At 36.8% G+C, this 15,901-nt stretch overlaps 2 protein-coding genes across 2 annotated transcripts; one reads left to right on the top strand and one right to left on the bottom strand.

Annotated features, from left to right (window-relative positions):
* The first annotated feature begins 376 nt into the window (after positions 1-376).
* On the top strand, positions 377-5,325 carry LOC147537356 (uncharacterized). Its single transcript, XM_086639398.1, has 7 exons — positions 377-1,158; positions 1,429-1,640; positions 1,764-1,865; positions 2,454-2,718; positions 3,016-3,233; positions 4,332-4,439; positions 4,535-5,325. Exons 1-7 carry the CDS (start codon positions 906-908, stop codon positions 5,057-5,059), a joined length of 1,683 nt encoding a protein of 560 aa, XP_086495524.1. The 5' UTR covers positions 377-905; the 3' UTR covers positions 5,060-5,325.
* A 4,757-nt stretch (positions 5,326-10,082) lies between these two features.
* Positions 10,083-10,635, bottom strand: LOC147537355 (uncharacterized). The gene is made up of 2 exons (XM_086642767.1): positions 10,549-10,635; positions 10,083-10,499 (listed from the first exon to the last, which is right to left on the bottom strand). The coding sequence occupies exons 1-2, from the start codon at positions 10,633-10,635 to the stop codon at positions 10,083-10,085; spliced, it is 504 nt and encodes a 167-aa protein (XP_086498893.1).
* Positions 10,636-15,901: the final 5,266 nt, after the last annotated feature.

Below are 15,901 nucleotides of genomic sequence, written 5' to 3'. Positions count from 1 at the left end.
CAGTGGTTGGACACCCTCTTAAGCCCATGAGGTTGTGGGAACGAGTTTCAGTGGAAGCAGTTTGCCATCAAGATTTATCTCATGTAAATCAGGCTATAATAAAGTAATTAATGTAATAAATTGGTCGGGCTTTATGCCTATTTCATGTTGTTAGACCTCTTTCATTCATGGTTTAACTTAGACGGTTATCGTGCGTATCACATCTTCATGATGTATCAATGCCTTGTAAGGACTACGTAGATGGTAGACGAATTCATGATTTAAATTAGGCGGTTATCGTGCGTATCATGTCTTCATGATGTATCAATGTCTTGTAACGACTAACGTAGATCGTAGTCTGATTTTAAAAAAGAAAAAAGAATTAAAAGAAGAAGATGGATAATGGTAGTAAGGTTTTCTACTTTTTAATCTAGTTTAATTGTTTATAGTCTTTAGATTAATCACTGTTTTAATATTCATGCATTTGAAGAGGTGTCCCTATTATTTCAAAAAAAAAAAAAAAAAAAAGAGTTGTCCTTCAATTGAATTGTTGTCCGCGGTTGTCCATATATTAGACACATGTCAGACGCGTTGAGTTTTTCATTTGTCCATTCTATTAAAGCCTCTTTCAAGGCCCAAAAAAAACCCTATTTCCACCGTTACTCTCTCCCCCTCCCAATTTCATCATCTTCTTCTTTCTCTCAACGAAAAAAAAGGGAATTTCATCATCTTCGACTAATTTTTTTTCATCATCTTCTTCTTATCATCACACCCATCACGTTAAACCATCGCTCCATAAACAATCGCAACCCTAGGGGTCCAGATTATCTGTTTCGCCTAAAATTTAGGGTTAGGGTTTCTTCTGGTACAGTGGCAGAGAGATAAAGTTTGGTTATTTTGTTTGAAGAAGATCTTAATAAAATTCGATGGCTGAAGAAGAGGTAGTAGCAATAGCAGCAGAAGGAGTAGAAGCAGGAGAAGACGTGAGTCCTGTTCATTCTGATCGTAAGAGAAAGCTTGAAGATTTGGAAGCTCGTGAAAATGAAGACGAAGCAAATGCGAAACCTCAGGCTGTTACATCAACGGAAGGCTCTAGCGGTGATCTGAATGGAGATTCGAACGATGTTGGTAAATCTGTTCCAGATGCCAAGAGACCTCGTGTGGACTCTAATGTTCCTGGTATCTTCTCCTCTTCTCTATTTACTGGTTCTAGGTCGTTGTTTAGTGAAACCCTTGATTTGAATTTGATTCTGCATGGTAGGGATCTTTGCTGTAGTATGTGTGGATGTTTAGTGAAACCCTTAATTTTGTGAATTGCTAGGTCTTCTCTACGAGATTGTTTAATTTCTTTTGCTAAGTTTCTAATGTTCAGCAGTAGTTCATTTTACTAGCAAATAGGTCCCATGAAGAAGATTAAATGACTGAAACATTTTGTTACTGAATCTGTAGAGAATGCTCATCAAGCGGAAAAGTTGAATGAGAAACCAGAGGAGGTGTTAGAGGGGACAATAGAGGAGAAGTTAAACGAAAAGCCAGTGGAGAATCAGAAGGAGCAGGACGAGGGAGACGATCAGGGTAGGAATGCAGGAAACATGTTGGAGGCGGATGTTGGTGAGGGAAATGCAGAAACGCCATCTGTAGACCATCAGGAAAATGCTGAGGTTATTACTGTTTGATTAACTTCCGTTGATCCTAACTTTTTTTACCAATTTTACGCTGATATTCAGCATAGTTACTGTTATTTTCTATTTATTTGTGTATGTGTATTAATGGTTTTCTTGCAGGCTGATGAAGGAGGTTCCCCATCCCTTGTTGCTAGGGGTTTTGGTACTGTCCAACTGAGTGGAGCGGATGAGCAACTTTTGATACAAGTACCAAACGAGAAGGTTAGATACCCTTCATTGACATCCCATATATATGTAATATGAATACTAGTTTTCAGAATTTATGTAATGTGTTATATATATATAAATATATTGTCAGTTCAATATATTGTGTATATACACACAAACTGTTCTCACGCAGTCTTGCGCATTTTGAACCCATCGTTGAAATGTAGGTAATATATATAACTACGGTTCAATATATATATATGTATATTTCAGGTATATTTTACTAAAACTAATCTAGTCCTCTCTTTTTCTGAATTATATCACTATCTCTGATGAAGCATTAGAAGATATTGTCACTGTGGTGACCTGCCTGTTGCACGTATAACACACATGATGTTTCATTTGTATTTGATTGCTTTGCATCGCAATATTTCAGGAAGTATTTGGTAGCCTTTGGTCTGAATCTTGACATTGGCTCATTTCGCATCATGAAATGGACTCATTTCACATCATAAAATTGACTCATTTCGCATCATGAAATTGACTCACTTCACATCATAAAATTGACTCATTTCGCATCATGAAATTGACTCACTTCGAATCATGAAAATTGACTCATTACGCACTCATTACGTTTATCAGGACACTCTACCTGATGAAAAAAGACCCCATCTTGATGATATTCCATCAGAAGCTTTCGATCTTCAATTAGAATCTGTTACTCAACCAGAAGATACAATCCCTGTTGAAACTGATGGCGACAAGAAAATCGTAATTTTAGAGCCTAATGATGATCAAAAACAAGAAGTAGCTCTAGAGCCGGTGGATTGGAATTCCCTCTCGATTGAGGTTCAGAGCACTATCCCCGAGGATGAAAGACCTCTTGACGATATATCTGATCATTCAAGTATAGTCTCTCTCTCTCTCTCTCTCGATTATCTATGTCTAATATCCTACATGCATGGATGAAATTTGTTGTTCATTCTTGTTTCCTTTTAGGGTTAATCTGATAATGTCTTGATGGTTGATGATAACATTTTGTTTTCGAACGATTTCAAGCTAAATATTTTCTGAAGATATACATAATGGTTAAAGAGTAGGTTTATTAAAACTATTGAATTAAACAGCCTCCAGGCTTAAAAATCATTTAGGAAAAAAATGTAGGATATATCATTCTAACATTTTGATTTTGTTATTGTGTTAGAGTGTACTCCTACACTTGAAAATACGGCTCAGTTATCGGAAGGAAATCGTGAGGAAGGGAAACCTGAACAGTCCTGTGCTGGTACTTTTCAGATAACTGATGGTGATGCTTCTTCAGGAGGGGATTCCGCCCAAATAGCAGGCGACATTTCTTATGGAGACGACGAATTCTCTGATGATCAGTCTATGTCAAGTGAACTAGGCTTTCCTAGGGGTCAGGTAAGTCAGATGGGTAACTGTTTATTCTATATAGAAACATGATTTAAGATGTCTTTAACTCGGGAGAAGGGTTTCATGCCTACTGTTTCAGTTGATGGTAACCTTAAATTTGAGTTTGCCTCTATTGATATAATTAAATTTAATGTACTACTATGCTTCTTAGAATAATTTTGGTACTGCTTCTCTTATAAAACCGTCAACATGTGGGATAGATACTTAAAATCAGAGTCATTGCAAATGTTATTTGAGTTATTGTGAACTATCTTATTGTCTATTACCGAACTTTAGATTATGATGTTGGGTACAAAATTACCTGCACTGGTGAATCATGTAGCTTTGTCTCATTTGAGCTAGGGACCTTGAATTGCTTTTTGGTAGATAATGTTACTTCTTAAGAATAACATTCATGCCAAAGTTGTTAGGACTTGGGTACTTTCTCCTATATCCCACTGCTTTTCGGATTTTAAGATACACCTGAAGGATTGCTTCTAAATTTCATAGTAAAAAAAAGTGAAGTTTGAAATCCTCAAGTAAAAAATCAATGTTACTTAGAACGTGGACCATTCCGGTACCGAGGCACAGTATGGTACGCGATGCACTACCATGTCAGGATCCAGTACCTCTTCGGTACGCTATATCCAGGTGGAATACGGTTAAGTATATCTTCCTAGATAATATATACTCTTACTGATGTATTTTGAACAGATACACCTACTCTCAGGCTGTCAGACCTTCTATCTCCATGAACTTAAAAATGACACTAGTTAAAAAAAGCTTGTGGTTGTAGATGAGCTTACAGTATCTTGCAAAGAAATTGGGTTAATTAAGGCTCAAGATTTCGATTCGCCAATTTTGAGGTACTGTATGGCCAATCCTCCCAAAATGGTATGGGGATATCTGATATTGGGTATGCAAGGGGGATAGAGTATATGATGTTACTGGTAAAATATATCACAACAATACAAAAACCTAGCCTAGGCTTAATGACCCTCGTGAATTTGTGATCCTTCGTTAAACTCGACATTGCTTCTCCTTCACATTTAATCGAATTTTCATTCATTTTACTATTTTTTGGATCTGGTTTCTTATATTTAACAGGGCAAGATCGAAAATATGAGAATAATTGAAGGAGAAAATTCAGATACCGCCAATCACCTGACAGAATTTGTTAAAACAGACTTCACTCATTGTTTCATCACTGATCAGGTACGGTTTATTCCAAGTCATTTCTTACAAGCTCCTATGTTGCTAGATATGAATGAGAGTATGAGACTCAGTTTAGATAATTTGTTTCAATGTAGGTGTTTGATTCACGTGAAGCCCTTATTGAGTGGTGTCAAGAGATAGGAAGGAAGAATATGTTTGTGATAGTTATCGCCAAATCAGGAAAACGAACGGGAGGAAGAACTGCAAGATTGCTATTAGGATGTGAAAGAAGTGGATATTATAGAGATCATAACAGAAAGGGCGAACAACTTCAGGGGAGAAAAAGGGAAACTGGGACGAGAAAATGTGGATGTCCATTTACACTGAAAGGAATATGGATGCCGGGAGATAAATGGAAGGTTCAAGTTCATTGTGGCGAACATAATCACGAGTTACCGAAATCTCTAGCTGGTCATTCCCATGTAGCAAGGTTGAATGACGAAGAGAAGGAACTAATTTATAGTATGATCAGAAGTGGTGCTAAAGCAAAAGAGATGTTAAAGACCCTCAAGGAGAAAAGCAAAGGAAACATGTCTACTATGAAAACCATTTACAACGCCAAGGCTTCCCTAAAACTCATGGACATGAAAGCGAAGTCGAAGATGATAAAGAACGATTAAATCCAAATATTCGAACTTCACCGAAAGCTGTCCTGTTTTTTGACCAGTCGGGTAAGATCTTAATTGTCTATTTGTGATTTCTTAAATGCTAATGAAAATAATTAACGTGATTATTTTCAGAGTAGAAGAATTGTCATGAATATTTGGGTATGTAGGAATTTTATGTACTATTTTCTGTTTATGTAAGTACCGATATGGGTTTGGGTCGGGACATCAGTTTGTGAATTTTATAGTGATGAAGTTATAGACTCAGTGATTTCCTGAAATTTTATTTGATATATCTGTTGATCTTTCCTTGTTAATCTGAACTAGGGAGTACTTCTAAACTAGGAACATTACCCCACAACTTTAGACACAAAATCTTGACTTGTTTTTCATAGTATGTATTTCCAAAGAAATATAGACTCCATGGAAATGAGCTATTTATATGGGATTGCATTACTTCCTCTCATGATCATCATAGACATCCAGGCCCTCAACCACACCTTCCCAAGGTGGTAGTGGTTATGTTTAGCCAGCACCAGGGTATGCCCAAGATGGTGGTCAGTCAGCTGGTTATGGTCCATATCCATCTGCCCCACCTGGCTATACCGAGCAACCAGTTCGTACTAATGCAGGTTATGGATACTAAGGGATTACTGATCCAGCATACAACAATGCCCCTACATCTGGCTAAGGGGCACCTCCAGGTGATCAGGCGGGTTGTGGGCGACCTGTCCCTAATCAAACAGGTTATGAGCATACCTCAACCAGGAGGAGCTGCTTACAGTTATGCTCCTGCAGCAGCTGCTGCACCAGTTGCTGCACCAGTTGCTGGGTATGTGCGAAAAATTTACCACCACAACCTGCATAACAGCAGCAGTGTGACTTGGCACAGATGTACGGCGGTCATCATTGATGAGGTTTGATTGTTGTCTCTGTAGTATGAAAATATAATATTTGTAGCTCTTAGTTGGGTAGGCTGGAAATATAACTTCTAAATCGCCCACTGGTTTTCTTTTTCTAGTTGTAATGTTGAATATATATTGTGTTTTTGGACATCTTAATATTTTGGCTATCGATCTCTTCCCATATGCAATTTGTATTAGCTTTTCTAGGGTTGAACCTGAAAATATATCAACTTCTTGATACCCAAAGTAACTGCGGAATTTTTTACAAGAACGCTGATATATCATACATGGTTAATGAGATTTTGTGTTTGATTATTATCTGCTGTTTGTAGGTTGAGTTTTTTTTTGCTGACAACAGTTTTACCAGGTACTCAGAATCTTTCTTCTGAGACTTTTGCTTCTGATGCAATGTTAGGTCATGTTTTAATTGATGAAAAGCCTAGTAAATGAAAAATCAAATATTCCTGGGTGACAGAAGATTGAAGAAATGAACTTCAGTTTAAGAAGTGGATATTTTGGCAAGCTTCTCAACTTCATTATTTGGCGGTCATACCCCTAAACGTTGGAAAGTTGTCCAAAAGTATATGTACCATCTACCGTTCATCCGTTCATGTACAAATCCTCTCGAATGTATCTTGGTTTTGTTAGAGTGAAAGATTGGGGGTGGTTGTTTCTTACTCCACAACGGTTGGGTCGTTGTCTCATCAAAAAAAAAAAGAGTGCATAATGTAAGACAAAGGTTAAGATACGTCTGGTTTGGTTACATTTTGTAGCAAAGAAGACTTGGGAGTCCCCCCTTCTATGATGTGTTGCCCGGGTCCCCTCACAATGGGAATTCCATACAAAGTAAGAATGCTTCAACTTCACATTCTTTCTGTATTGGGGCGGAAAACTTACATCCTCCCTTCGCGAATACCCCTTGGTGATCTTAGGTAGCGTTGCAACAAAGTCCCATGCACATTGAAAGCGCCATTAACGTTCACCTTCAGTGAAGCTCCTAACAGGGTGTTTGCTTTGTTGACCCCCGAGTTGCGCTGCTCGTATGTTGATGTGGTGCAAAGATGTTACTTTTATATCGCTTCACCTAGAGGACTTGGTCCTATTTTAAGTCGATTAATAATAAATTGTGCATGTTTTTCACGGCAGGTGGTATGCATGAAGCTATGCACGGGTTTCAATGAAAGTAAGCAAAAAACACATTTTTCCTGTCACATGACCATAAGTGACAAAAAATCGGAAATAAAAATGATCAAACCGTGAGAACCTAGTAGAGTAAAAAAACTCAAAAAAGTCAAAGGAGAAGGCACACAAGCTTAAACATCAAAGGAGAAACAAGGAGGAAAAATAGGACCCGATGCATTTTGGTCATTTTGCGTCTAAAGGGCCAAAAACGCAAGACAATGGAGCAAAGAGTCCTAATGGCAATATGCTCAATAAAGTTCTAGATGTAAAAGAGATTGAAAGAAGTAGATTACACAAGGGTATTTTAGTCGTATTAATAGTCAAATAAAATGCCAAAGGTGTTCTTGGTCAATGGCGGAGCTTGAAAGTCGATTAAGTCTTGTGGAGCTTATGGGAGTAAAAAAAGAGTAGAGCGAAAGTTGACAAAGCTAAATGGTAAATTAGTAAAAGCAATTTTAGAGAAAAAATGGGGCAGCCCCCATTTCTTCTTCTTCTTTGCAAGAAAAAGGTCCATGTTTCGGCGAGACAAATATTATTTTCACACGGCGCAAAATTTCATCGCAAGGAAATCACATTTCCCCCGGAAACTTGCCCTTATTTTGATGTGGGCAGTAGAGGGTCACCAGCCAACTCATTGATTAACTATGTATATATCTTGAGTCCAGGATTAACTAATTATCTTGAGTCGTTGTTAAAGGATAATGTGTTTCGGTAGTATATTTGTGTGTATATGTTTGAGTGTTTGATAATAAATCAATCTTCGTTTTTATTTGATTATTGTTTCAATCGTGTTTTCATGTGTTTTGTCATGCACCTCACCTAGTTGATAGATGAAGCGAAGTGATCGATATCGATTGCAGTTTAGATCCATTTTGTGTGTCACGCACACCACATAGACACACGACAAGGTGACACTCTTGATGGCTCGACGTTAACCATTTAAAATGCTCATTTGACTAAGTATAATCCCCAGATACACCAGTGCTTAGGAACATCAACTTTATGAGCCGACCTTACATTTAGTATCGACTCGTTCGATTGGATCCTACATATGTAAGATTGTTATTACGGATTCCTTGACTCTTGACAACTCTCTTACGGCACTCACTCACTCACTCAACCCTACTTTCGACTCCCTCTCTCGTCCGTTCCCCTTAGCTTAGTTAGTTTATTAGTCCGTGTTTCTTTATTTCTTTTCGATCAATTGGTCAAAAACCCCACTTATGATGCAGTATTCTGTAGATTATTGACCATTAGGACCAATACCAAATACCACCGTCCTAATCTTCTCTTGTGATGGTATCATGGATAGGGTACACGTGTCACCTTCCGATATGCATTATAAGCTGGATCAATTTTTAACTAAGTTTTTGCACTCCACAAAATATTCTTATTTCCCAAACCACAAGGTCGATAATAATTGTTTTGGTGGCTATACAGTTTAAGTTTTTGCACTCCACAAAATATTCTTATTTCCCAAACCACAAGGTCCATAATAATTGTTTTGGTAATAATGAACTGGGCTTCTAAATAGGATATTTTGGGCGGAAAAAAAAAGTTTTGCCTCTGACATGAAGCCACCTTAATCACCCTTAAATATGGTTATAGGCACCCAAGCTCTTTATGCACCCAAATCCCAAAGACACCAAAATGGCTAGAAACAACTAATTCCATAAAATTTCCAAAAAGAGTAAAAAATTATAAGGCACCTCTGAAAAATTAGGCCTCTTAATTACTTCCTAAGTACCCCAACCCCAAGAAGAAGAATAAGGCAAAAGGCAAAGTAATCTTTATTAATTAGTCAACAATCTCTCTTTAAACTTATTCAAATGAAAATCTCAATTAATATCTTGATTAACATAAAACGTTCCGACAACTCAAAGCATTTACATTCTAACAAGTACTTAATTCATTATTAAACAAATTTGAATAGTCTATCAATTTCAATATTAATGCCTTCGATACTCTCGAAATTAGCATTTTGAGTAGTATAAATTAAACTATATATATCTTTGTTTTATACACTTCCACCTCGATTTACTAACTAAAAGATTTGCTTTCCTTTTTCCTAATCTGTGTTTAAGTATAATTAATCCTTAATAGATTAGATCAGATTATGGGGTTCACTATAGAGTATGACAAAAAAATTGATAAACTAACTTATCTGTATTTCAATTATATATCCTGGTAATGATAAGTTTAAAGTAAAGTTAGATCTGTGGATTAACATGTTGATAATTGAACTCCACTATCAATTATTTAATCCCATTTGAAAGATATGTTAATTTATAAAGTTTGTGTATTTCATTCGAATGAAATTAAATGGTTTATAAATTTGAAATAATCCCATGTTAAGTACAGCTCAAAATATTAAAAAGTCTTAACATTTAAACTTAATTAAAAAAAATGAATTTAAACATATATTCTTATAATTTAGTTTATTCTCTTCTCTAATTTCTCTTCAAACTCCAATGAACATGTCAACTTTTATATTTTTTGCGACTTAAAGTATAGGGGTCCCCGTCGATACGTTCGCCTAGGGCCTCTCAAAAGTCAGGGCCGGTACTGGCTCAAATCAGGAGGATGATATGTCATTTCCTTTTCCATTTAGGAGTAATTTCCTTAATTAATAACAAACAGTTAACTATATAATATTGAGATAAGTAATGCTTGGATAATCTTAAGTTGATCATATAGTTTTGATTAATTGTGGTATTATAGATCACAATAATGATATGTGTACAAACAAAATTATGATATAGTGATAGTGAAGGTCAATGGAGGTGTAATTCGAGTGTTCAAACAGTACAAAGAAAGATGGTGTTTTTTTTTTTTTGAAAGCCAATATCATAAAAATAAATAATGTTACAAAGTTAGACCTAAACCACAAGCATTACAAAACCAGGGACTAACTAGTAAACCATTAACTTCTAGTGGCTAGAATATAAAATTTAGTTTCTTGACGGGAGGACCGACTGCGCTAGGTCGTGTGCCGCCCTATTGGAGTCACGTGGACAGTATAGGAAATCCATCTGTCCCTCATGCGCCCGCTTCCGTAGTCCGTCGATTCTATGTGATACTCGCCAAGGGATATCCGGATCTACGGCTGACATCCACTCCAATACAACCCTAGCGTCTCCCTCGATTATAAGAGGTTTGTATCCCAACTCATCAGCTAGGGTTACCGCTTCTTCAAGAGCGGCGATTTCACTTATCAATGGGGATTCCGGTTGAATCTGCTTCCTTCTCGTTCCTATTATCTCTCCTTTATCATTTCTGGCTATTGCAGCGCAAGAAGCCTCCGTCTCCTTAAAAGATCCATCGAAATTGATCTTGATCATTCCTTCTGGGGGAGGTATCCAGCTTACCTGCGACGAGATGTTAGTGTTCATGTCAGGAGGGGTTAATGATACATACCTGAGGGCTTCTTTCACATTCCACCAACATCGTTCCAAACTTGGTGTCTGATTTTGAAAATAGAGATTGTTTCTCATTTTCCACCATTCCCAGTATAGATAAGTAACTTTGTACCAACTCTCTTCCAACATATTTTTATTGTTTAGTATATGAGCCAAAGTTTTGATGGGATCTTCTTTGATGAATGGCAGCTCCTCTAGGCCTGAATAGTGTAAAAGTCGATGGAAAACACCACATTCTGCAAACAAATGTTTTGTTGATTCTGCTTCTCCCGTCGAACAGAGCATACAATCCTGATCTATATGAGTGACTCTCTTACTTATGTTGGATAACAGAGGTAATCCTTCGTGAATTAATTTCCATATGAAATTTTGAATCTTAGGGGTCATTTGCTTCTGTTTCCAAAAATATTTCCATGGAAATTGATATGCTTGCTCTATTATTGTTGGGATTTCTTTGATGTGGGTATAGAATGATTTGCTAGAGAATTTCCCATTAGAAGCAGGGCACCAAATTAGTTTATCTGCCCTATTATTTGCTAGAGAAAGATGGTGTTACATGAGTGTAACTATATGGTTATAAAGGGTAAAGAGAATGGGTGCCTTTATAGCTTCTTAACAAACTTTGAAACAAACTTGTAACTGTTTCTTAACTAACTTGGTTAGTTAAAACCGTATGTTTCTCTATCTCTAACAATAATTAGCTCTATATAAGCTAAAATGTTTGTAATAAACAATCATAATCTTGAGTTGAGATTAATAAAAACTTTATATGATTGAGTTTTCTATCATATAGTCATATAAACTGTGCCAGTTCAAATTTGTAGGTGATAATATCAAACACACATTGTGCATCTCTAAAACTTGTTTATTGGCACCTATTTGTGTGGAAATAGTTCGACCCGAATAGCAATTTATTCCACTATTTGATGCAAAATGGTCTTAATTATCTAAATAATCTATTTTCACCAAAATAGATATAAGCTCTTTCCAACGGTATCGGTTAGGTTTTAATGGTCGAGTCTATGTCCTTTTGCAAAATATTAAAAAGTCATATGGGCACAAACCAACAAAATGTTTTTATTTATGTCTCTATCCGTATGGCAACTTCGCAAGATAACTTAGTAAATTTTTTGCTTCTCCCTCTTCTATTCTCCTCTACCTCTTTGTCTATACCTCTTATATTTTCTTACTCGCTTTCACTCTTTTGTTCTCCCAAAAAATCAATTTCAAGCGGACACATATCCTCACAAAATGACTTATTATACTAAGTGACTGAATGGGACAATTTTTTCAGTAATTTGTGAGTGCATTATTGTCCTCACTCTTACACCTCTAATTTAACAACCCTATCGGAAAAGAAAAAAGAAATAGATATACAGAAAGCCTCATTTGTTTTTTAATGAAAAATCAAAATGAAGGAAGAAACTGACCTTTGACCTTTGGTTTGAAGTCTGGGTCATTTCAAGGTTTTGGGCCATAATGACCTCTCGAATTCTTTAACTTCTTTTTGGCTTTACTTGACAGAAAGTTCATGTTAACTCCACGTCAGCAATGCAGCTCCCTAGAGCTAGGAACATAGAGCTAAACAAGTGGGTTCTGGCATGAACGATGTTAATAGGGGGGCAAGTGTTTCTAGGAACGACTAGGCGTAAAGGGCACATAGGCCGTGAATTGGATTGAAAGTGAAAGTCGCCAAAATCTGGCGGAATGTTGTCGAAACCAATTCACTTGAACCTCGTGTGCAGGCTCATCCCGTCAATCCCTTTGAGTTTCGGTCTTGCGACCGTACTCCCGCGTCGACAGAGTGTTTCACGCGTTAGCTGGGGCCCTGACTGGCGCAGACCAAGGGCGAACACTCATCGTTTACGGCATGGATTACCAGGGTATCTAATCCTGCTCGCTCCCCATGCTTTCGCGCCTCAGCATCGGAAGGGATCCAGAGAGCTTCCTTTGTCTTCTTATTCTTATGATTAGATCACTCGACTAGGCGACTGCTTCCTTTCCTTACTTCTTACTCACACTTTCTAACTGGAATAAGAGGGACATAAGAAGCAAGGACCTTCTAAAGCCTTATGGAACGATGAGTCTTTCGTTGCTCTACCTGATTGGTGTAGACGTGTAGTTATAGTTATCACCTCACATTGGGAATGCTGCTCAAGCGCTGACGTAACTACAAGTCCGGATACTTTCATAGAAAAATTCAGGCTTCCCACCAAAAATGATTGAGATCTCGTAGGCATCTCAATCGAAATAATAAAGCATTTTTTTGGCAAAAGTGTTGGCAATAAGAATCTGAACTTATTGGAGTTGCAGTTGAGACAACAAAATATATTTCAATACTTATAGTCTACAACCTCCCGCAGTTCCGCTTCTTCGCCCTCTGAATGACAAGAAATAAGTGTTGGAGTGACGAGTTCGGTTTCCTCTGTAGCCAGTTCCAATTCATATTAGTCGATCTCAATTCCTTCGGGGTCTGTTATTGACTATATATCTACTGGTACTTCTAGCTACGTGTACAAGAATATTATAATTCTGTGAATTTTATACATTTTTTGGGTTATAGTTTTTGTGATATGCAAGTGTATGCACGAAATATATGAATTTATGTGAGTATGCAAATATTATGTATGTGAGAATAGTCCCACATGGGAGAATGGGTAACTAGCAACCAAGAATATAAAGAATAGGTCCTCTCCACTCATTGCCAATTGGTTTTCAGTTGGATGGCCACAAACTTAACATGGTATCAGAGCTAGCCCACACGTGATAGGCTTAAAAGCCACACGTGTTCCACGTCACCCGTAAAGAAAAAAAACACACGTGTTAGGCTCAAAGAACGCCACACGTGAGGGGGCGTGTGAGAATAGTCCCACATGGGAGAATGGGTAACTATCAACCAAGAATATAAAGAATAGGTCCTCTCCACTCATTGCCAATTGGTTTTGAGTTGGATGGCCACAAACTTAACAATGTACATATGTTTTATGGATGTAAATAAGTTTTTTTTTTGTTTTTTGTTTTGCAGTGTGTTTAGGGGCATATGAATTTAAGAAATTAGTGTTTGAGACATCCAAAGTTTAAAGAAAATAATTGTTCGGGCTATGGGTGGGAATCGGTCGGACTCGGGCGCCTGCCGACTTATTTTTCGAACTCGGAAGGATCGGGCTCGATCCCCTTATGACCGTTAAAATTTTCATATCTTGATTTCTTGATGCCTAGAGCCCGCCCGAGCCTGCCAAATCAATCGAGCAAGCCGGGAATCGGGTCATCGGGCTTGGGACAAGAGTCAAAAAAAATTTAGGGTTTCAAAACCTGAGTCCATACTTCTTCTAGAAACTAATCAATCTATTGGTGAACAAATTTGCTATAAAACAAATCTATTAACGATATAAACAGATCAACTCATGATTTCAGATTTGCTATGAATTTTATAGAAAAAAAAAATAGAAAGAGAAACAAGAAAACATAAATAAAAATACTTTTCTACAAAAACATAAAGATTCAAATTAGAGACCTCTCTTCATTTCTCTCTTTTCTCGTTGCTCACTCTCCATCTCTTTGGATTAATGGCGACGAAGAACATAAACCAACCTTAGTAGTTTGTTAACATAAAAGAACCTCAGTCTCTTTGGGCTATATATGGTGGTCCTTTAGTGTTTTTGTTAACAAACAACTGAGGTTCACTCTCGAAAAGAATATAATCTCAACCGTTGAAATTATTTTCCTTGGCATGTGGGTTCCTGCGAGCGGGTTATCGGGTTAATGTTCGCGTGCTCTTGTTGGCCGGGTTTATTGGGTCGGTCATGGAGTAAATGGCCCTACCCGTGTCCCAACAGCTTTAACCCGAAGTCACGGGTCGGGTAAAACTGAGGCGGGCTTCTTTTGATCACAGGGTCTCCACGGTTAGGGCCAGGTCTCGGATTTTCGGACCGTTTTCCCAACCCTAGTGGGGCGTCGCACGTTTTTTGACTAACGGATGAGTTAACTAACGTTAAGAGATGCTAGAAGTCGTTACTGTTTGGATACTAAAGTTAGTCAAAATTAGGTCATGCTAGTTAGTCAAAATTAGGTCATGCTTCAAATGCTAAATATATATATATATATATATATATATATTATTTCATGGTCCAAACTTATCACTCGGTACTTATGTTTGCTCCATTTGTAAATAAATGTAAAATTATCTACCAGAGTTATGACAACGTATATGTTTATTTAGTTTGTTGATCTGGTCTTTTGGGGAGATGACTATGGATATTTAAGGAATCTTAGAACATCTCCAATGCAACACTCAATCTTAGAAACTCTAAGTGCCACATATGATTTTTAGAGTTTTTTCTTAAAAACTCTCTCCAATGCAACACTCTATTTGGATCTCTAAGATGACGTGTCAAGGGTGGAATAGAGATATCTCAAGTGGACACTCTATTTCTAGAGTGTCTTCTTGAGATATCTCTAATTATCTAACTCATCAATATTTGATTTTCAACCAATAGAAATAGAGTCTTCTATATTTTCTAAATAAGTAATTATTTATTTACAAAAATAACTATACCATATAAGTAAATAAGATAAGTTTAAGAGTGAAAATCTCAACTAGAACTTGTCACATAGGATAAATAGAGATTTTTTGAATTTTGCTTTAGAGATGCTCTTACCACTTCAATTGAACTTTAGTATCTGACGCGTGAAAGATTTGTTTTTCAGTACTTAAAACTGCAGTCTCTTAACATGAGTCGAGGGACTCCCACCACATAACAAATCACTCCTTTTTATATTTAAATTGATGTGGTATAGATTTTGCAACTCACCTCCCATATTACATCATGACCTAATACAGATAACAACCATAGAACTTTACAATCTTAACTATGTGTAATGCCACTAATACTGTGTATTCTAGTACTGGTAGGATGGAAGATTCAACTATGACATCTAACTACAAACATGAGATCCATGTATCTTCAACCCTGCAACCAATGTAAGATTGAATTTTAACAACTTTCGATTGTGACAAAATAACAATGGCTGTAATCACATATCAAAAGTTGGACATCAATTTGGTGTAGCTATTATTGGTTTAGCTATTATTAGTGGGACCAAATAAGCTTCATGCTCTAGGTAGGTTTGAACTAAAAAAATAAAGTTATTTTACCAAACAAAGCTATAGTTTCACATTATTTTGCTCGATTTCACTTTTCCCATAATAAAGTGCTCGGACACACTCTATGGAGTACCATAAAATCGTAAATTTTATAATTCATCAATTAAAAAAGAAAATTAAGTTCAACAAAAAAATTAAAAAAGAAAATTAAGTGTTTTGACGTATTCTTTTCATCTTTCAATAATAT

This window comes from Eschscholzia californica, unplaced genomic scaffold (assembly GCF_041429995.1).
Source record: "Eschscholzia californica isolate CP2 unplaced genomic scaffold, dmEscCali1.0.p SCAF_5, whole genome shotgun sequence".
NCBI lineage: Eukaryota > Viridiplantae > Streptophyta > Magnoliopsida > Ranunculales > Papaveraceae > Eschscholzia > Eschscholzia californica.
The sequence above is the reverse complement of the archived record's forward strand: the minus strand, read 5'-3'. Positions and strand labels throughout refer to the sequence as shown.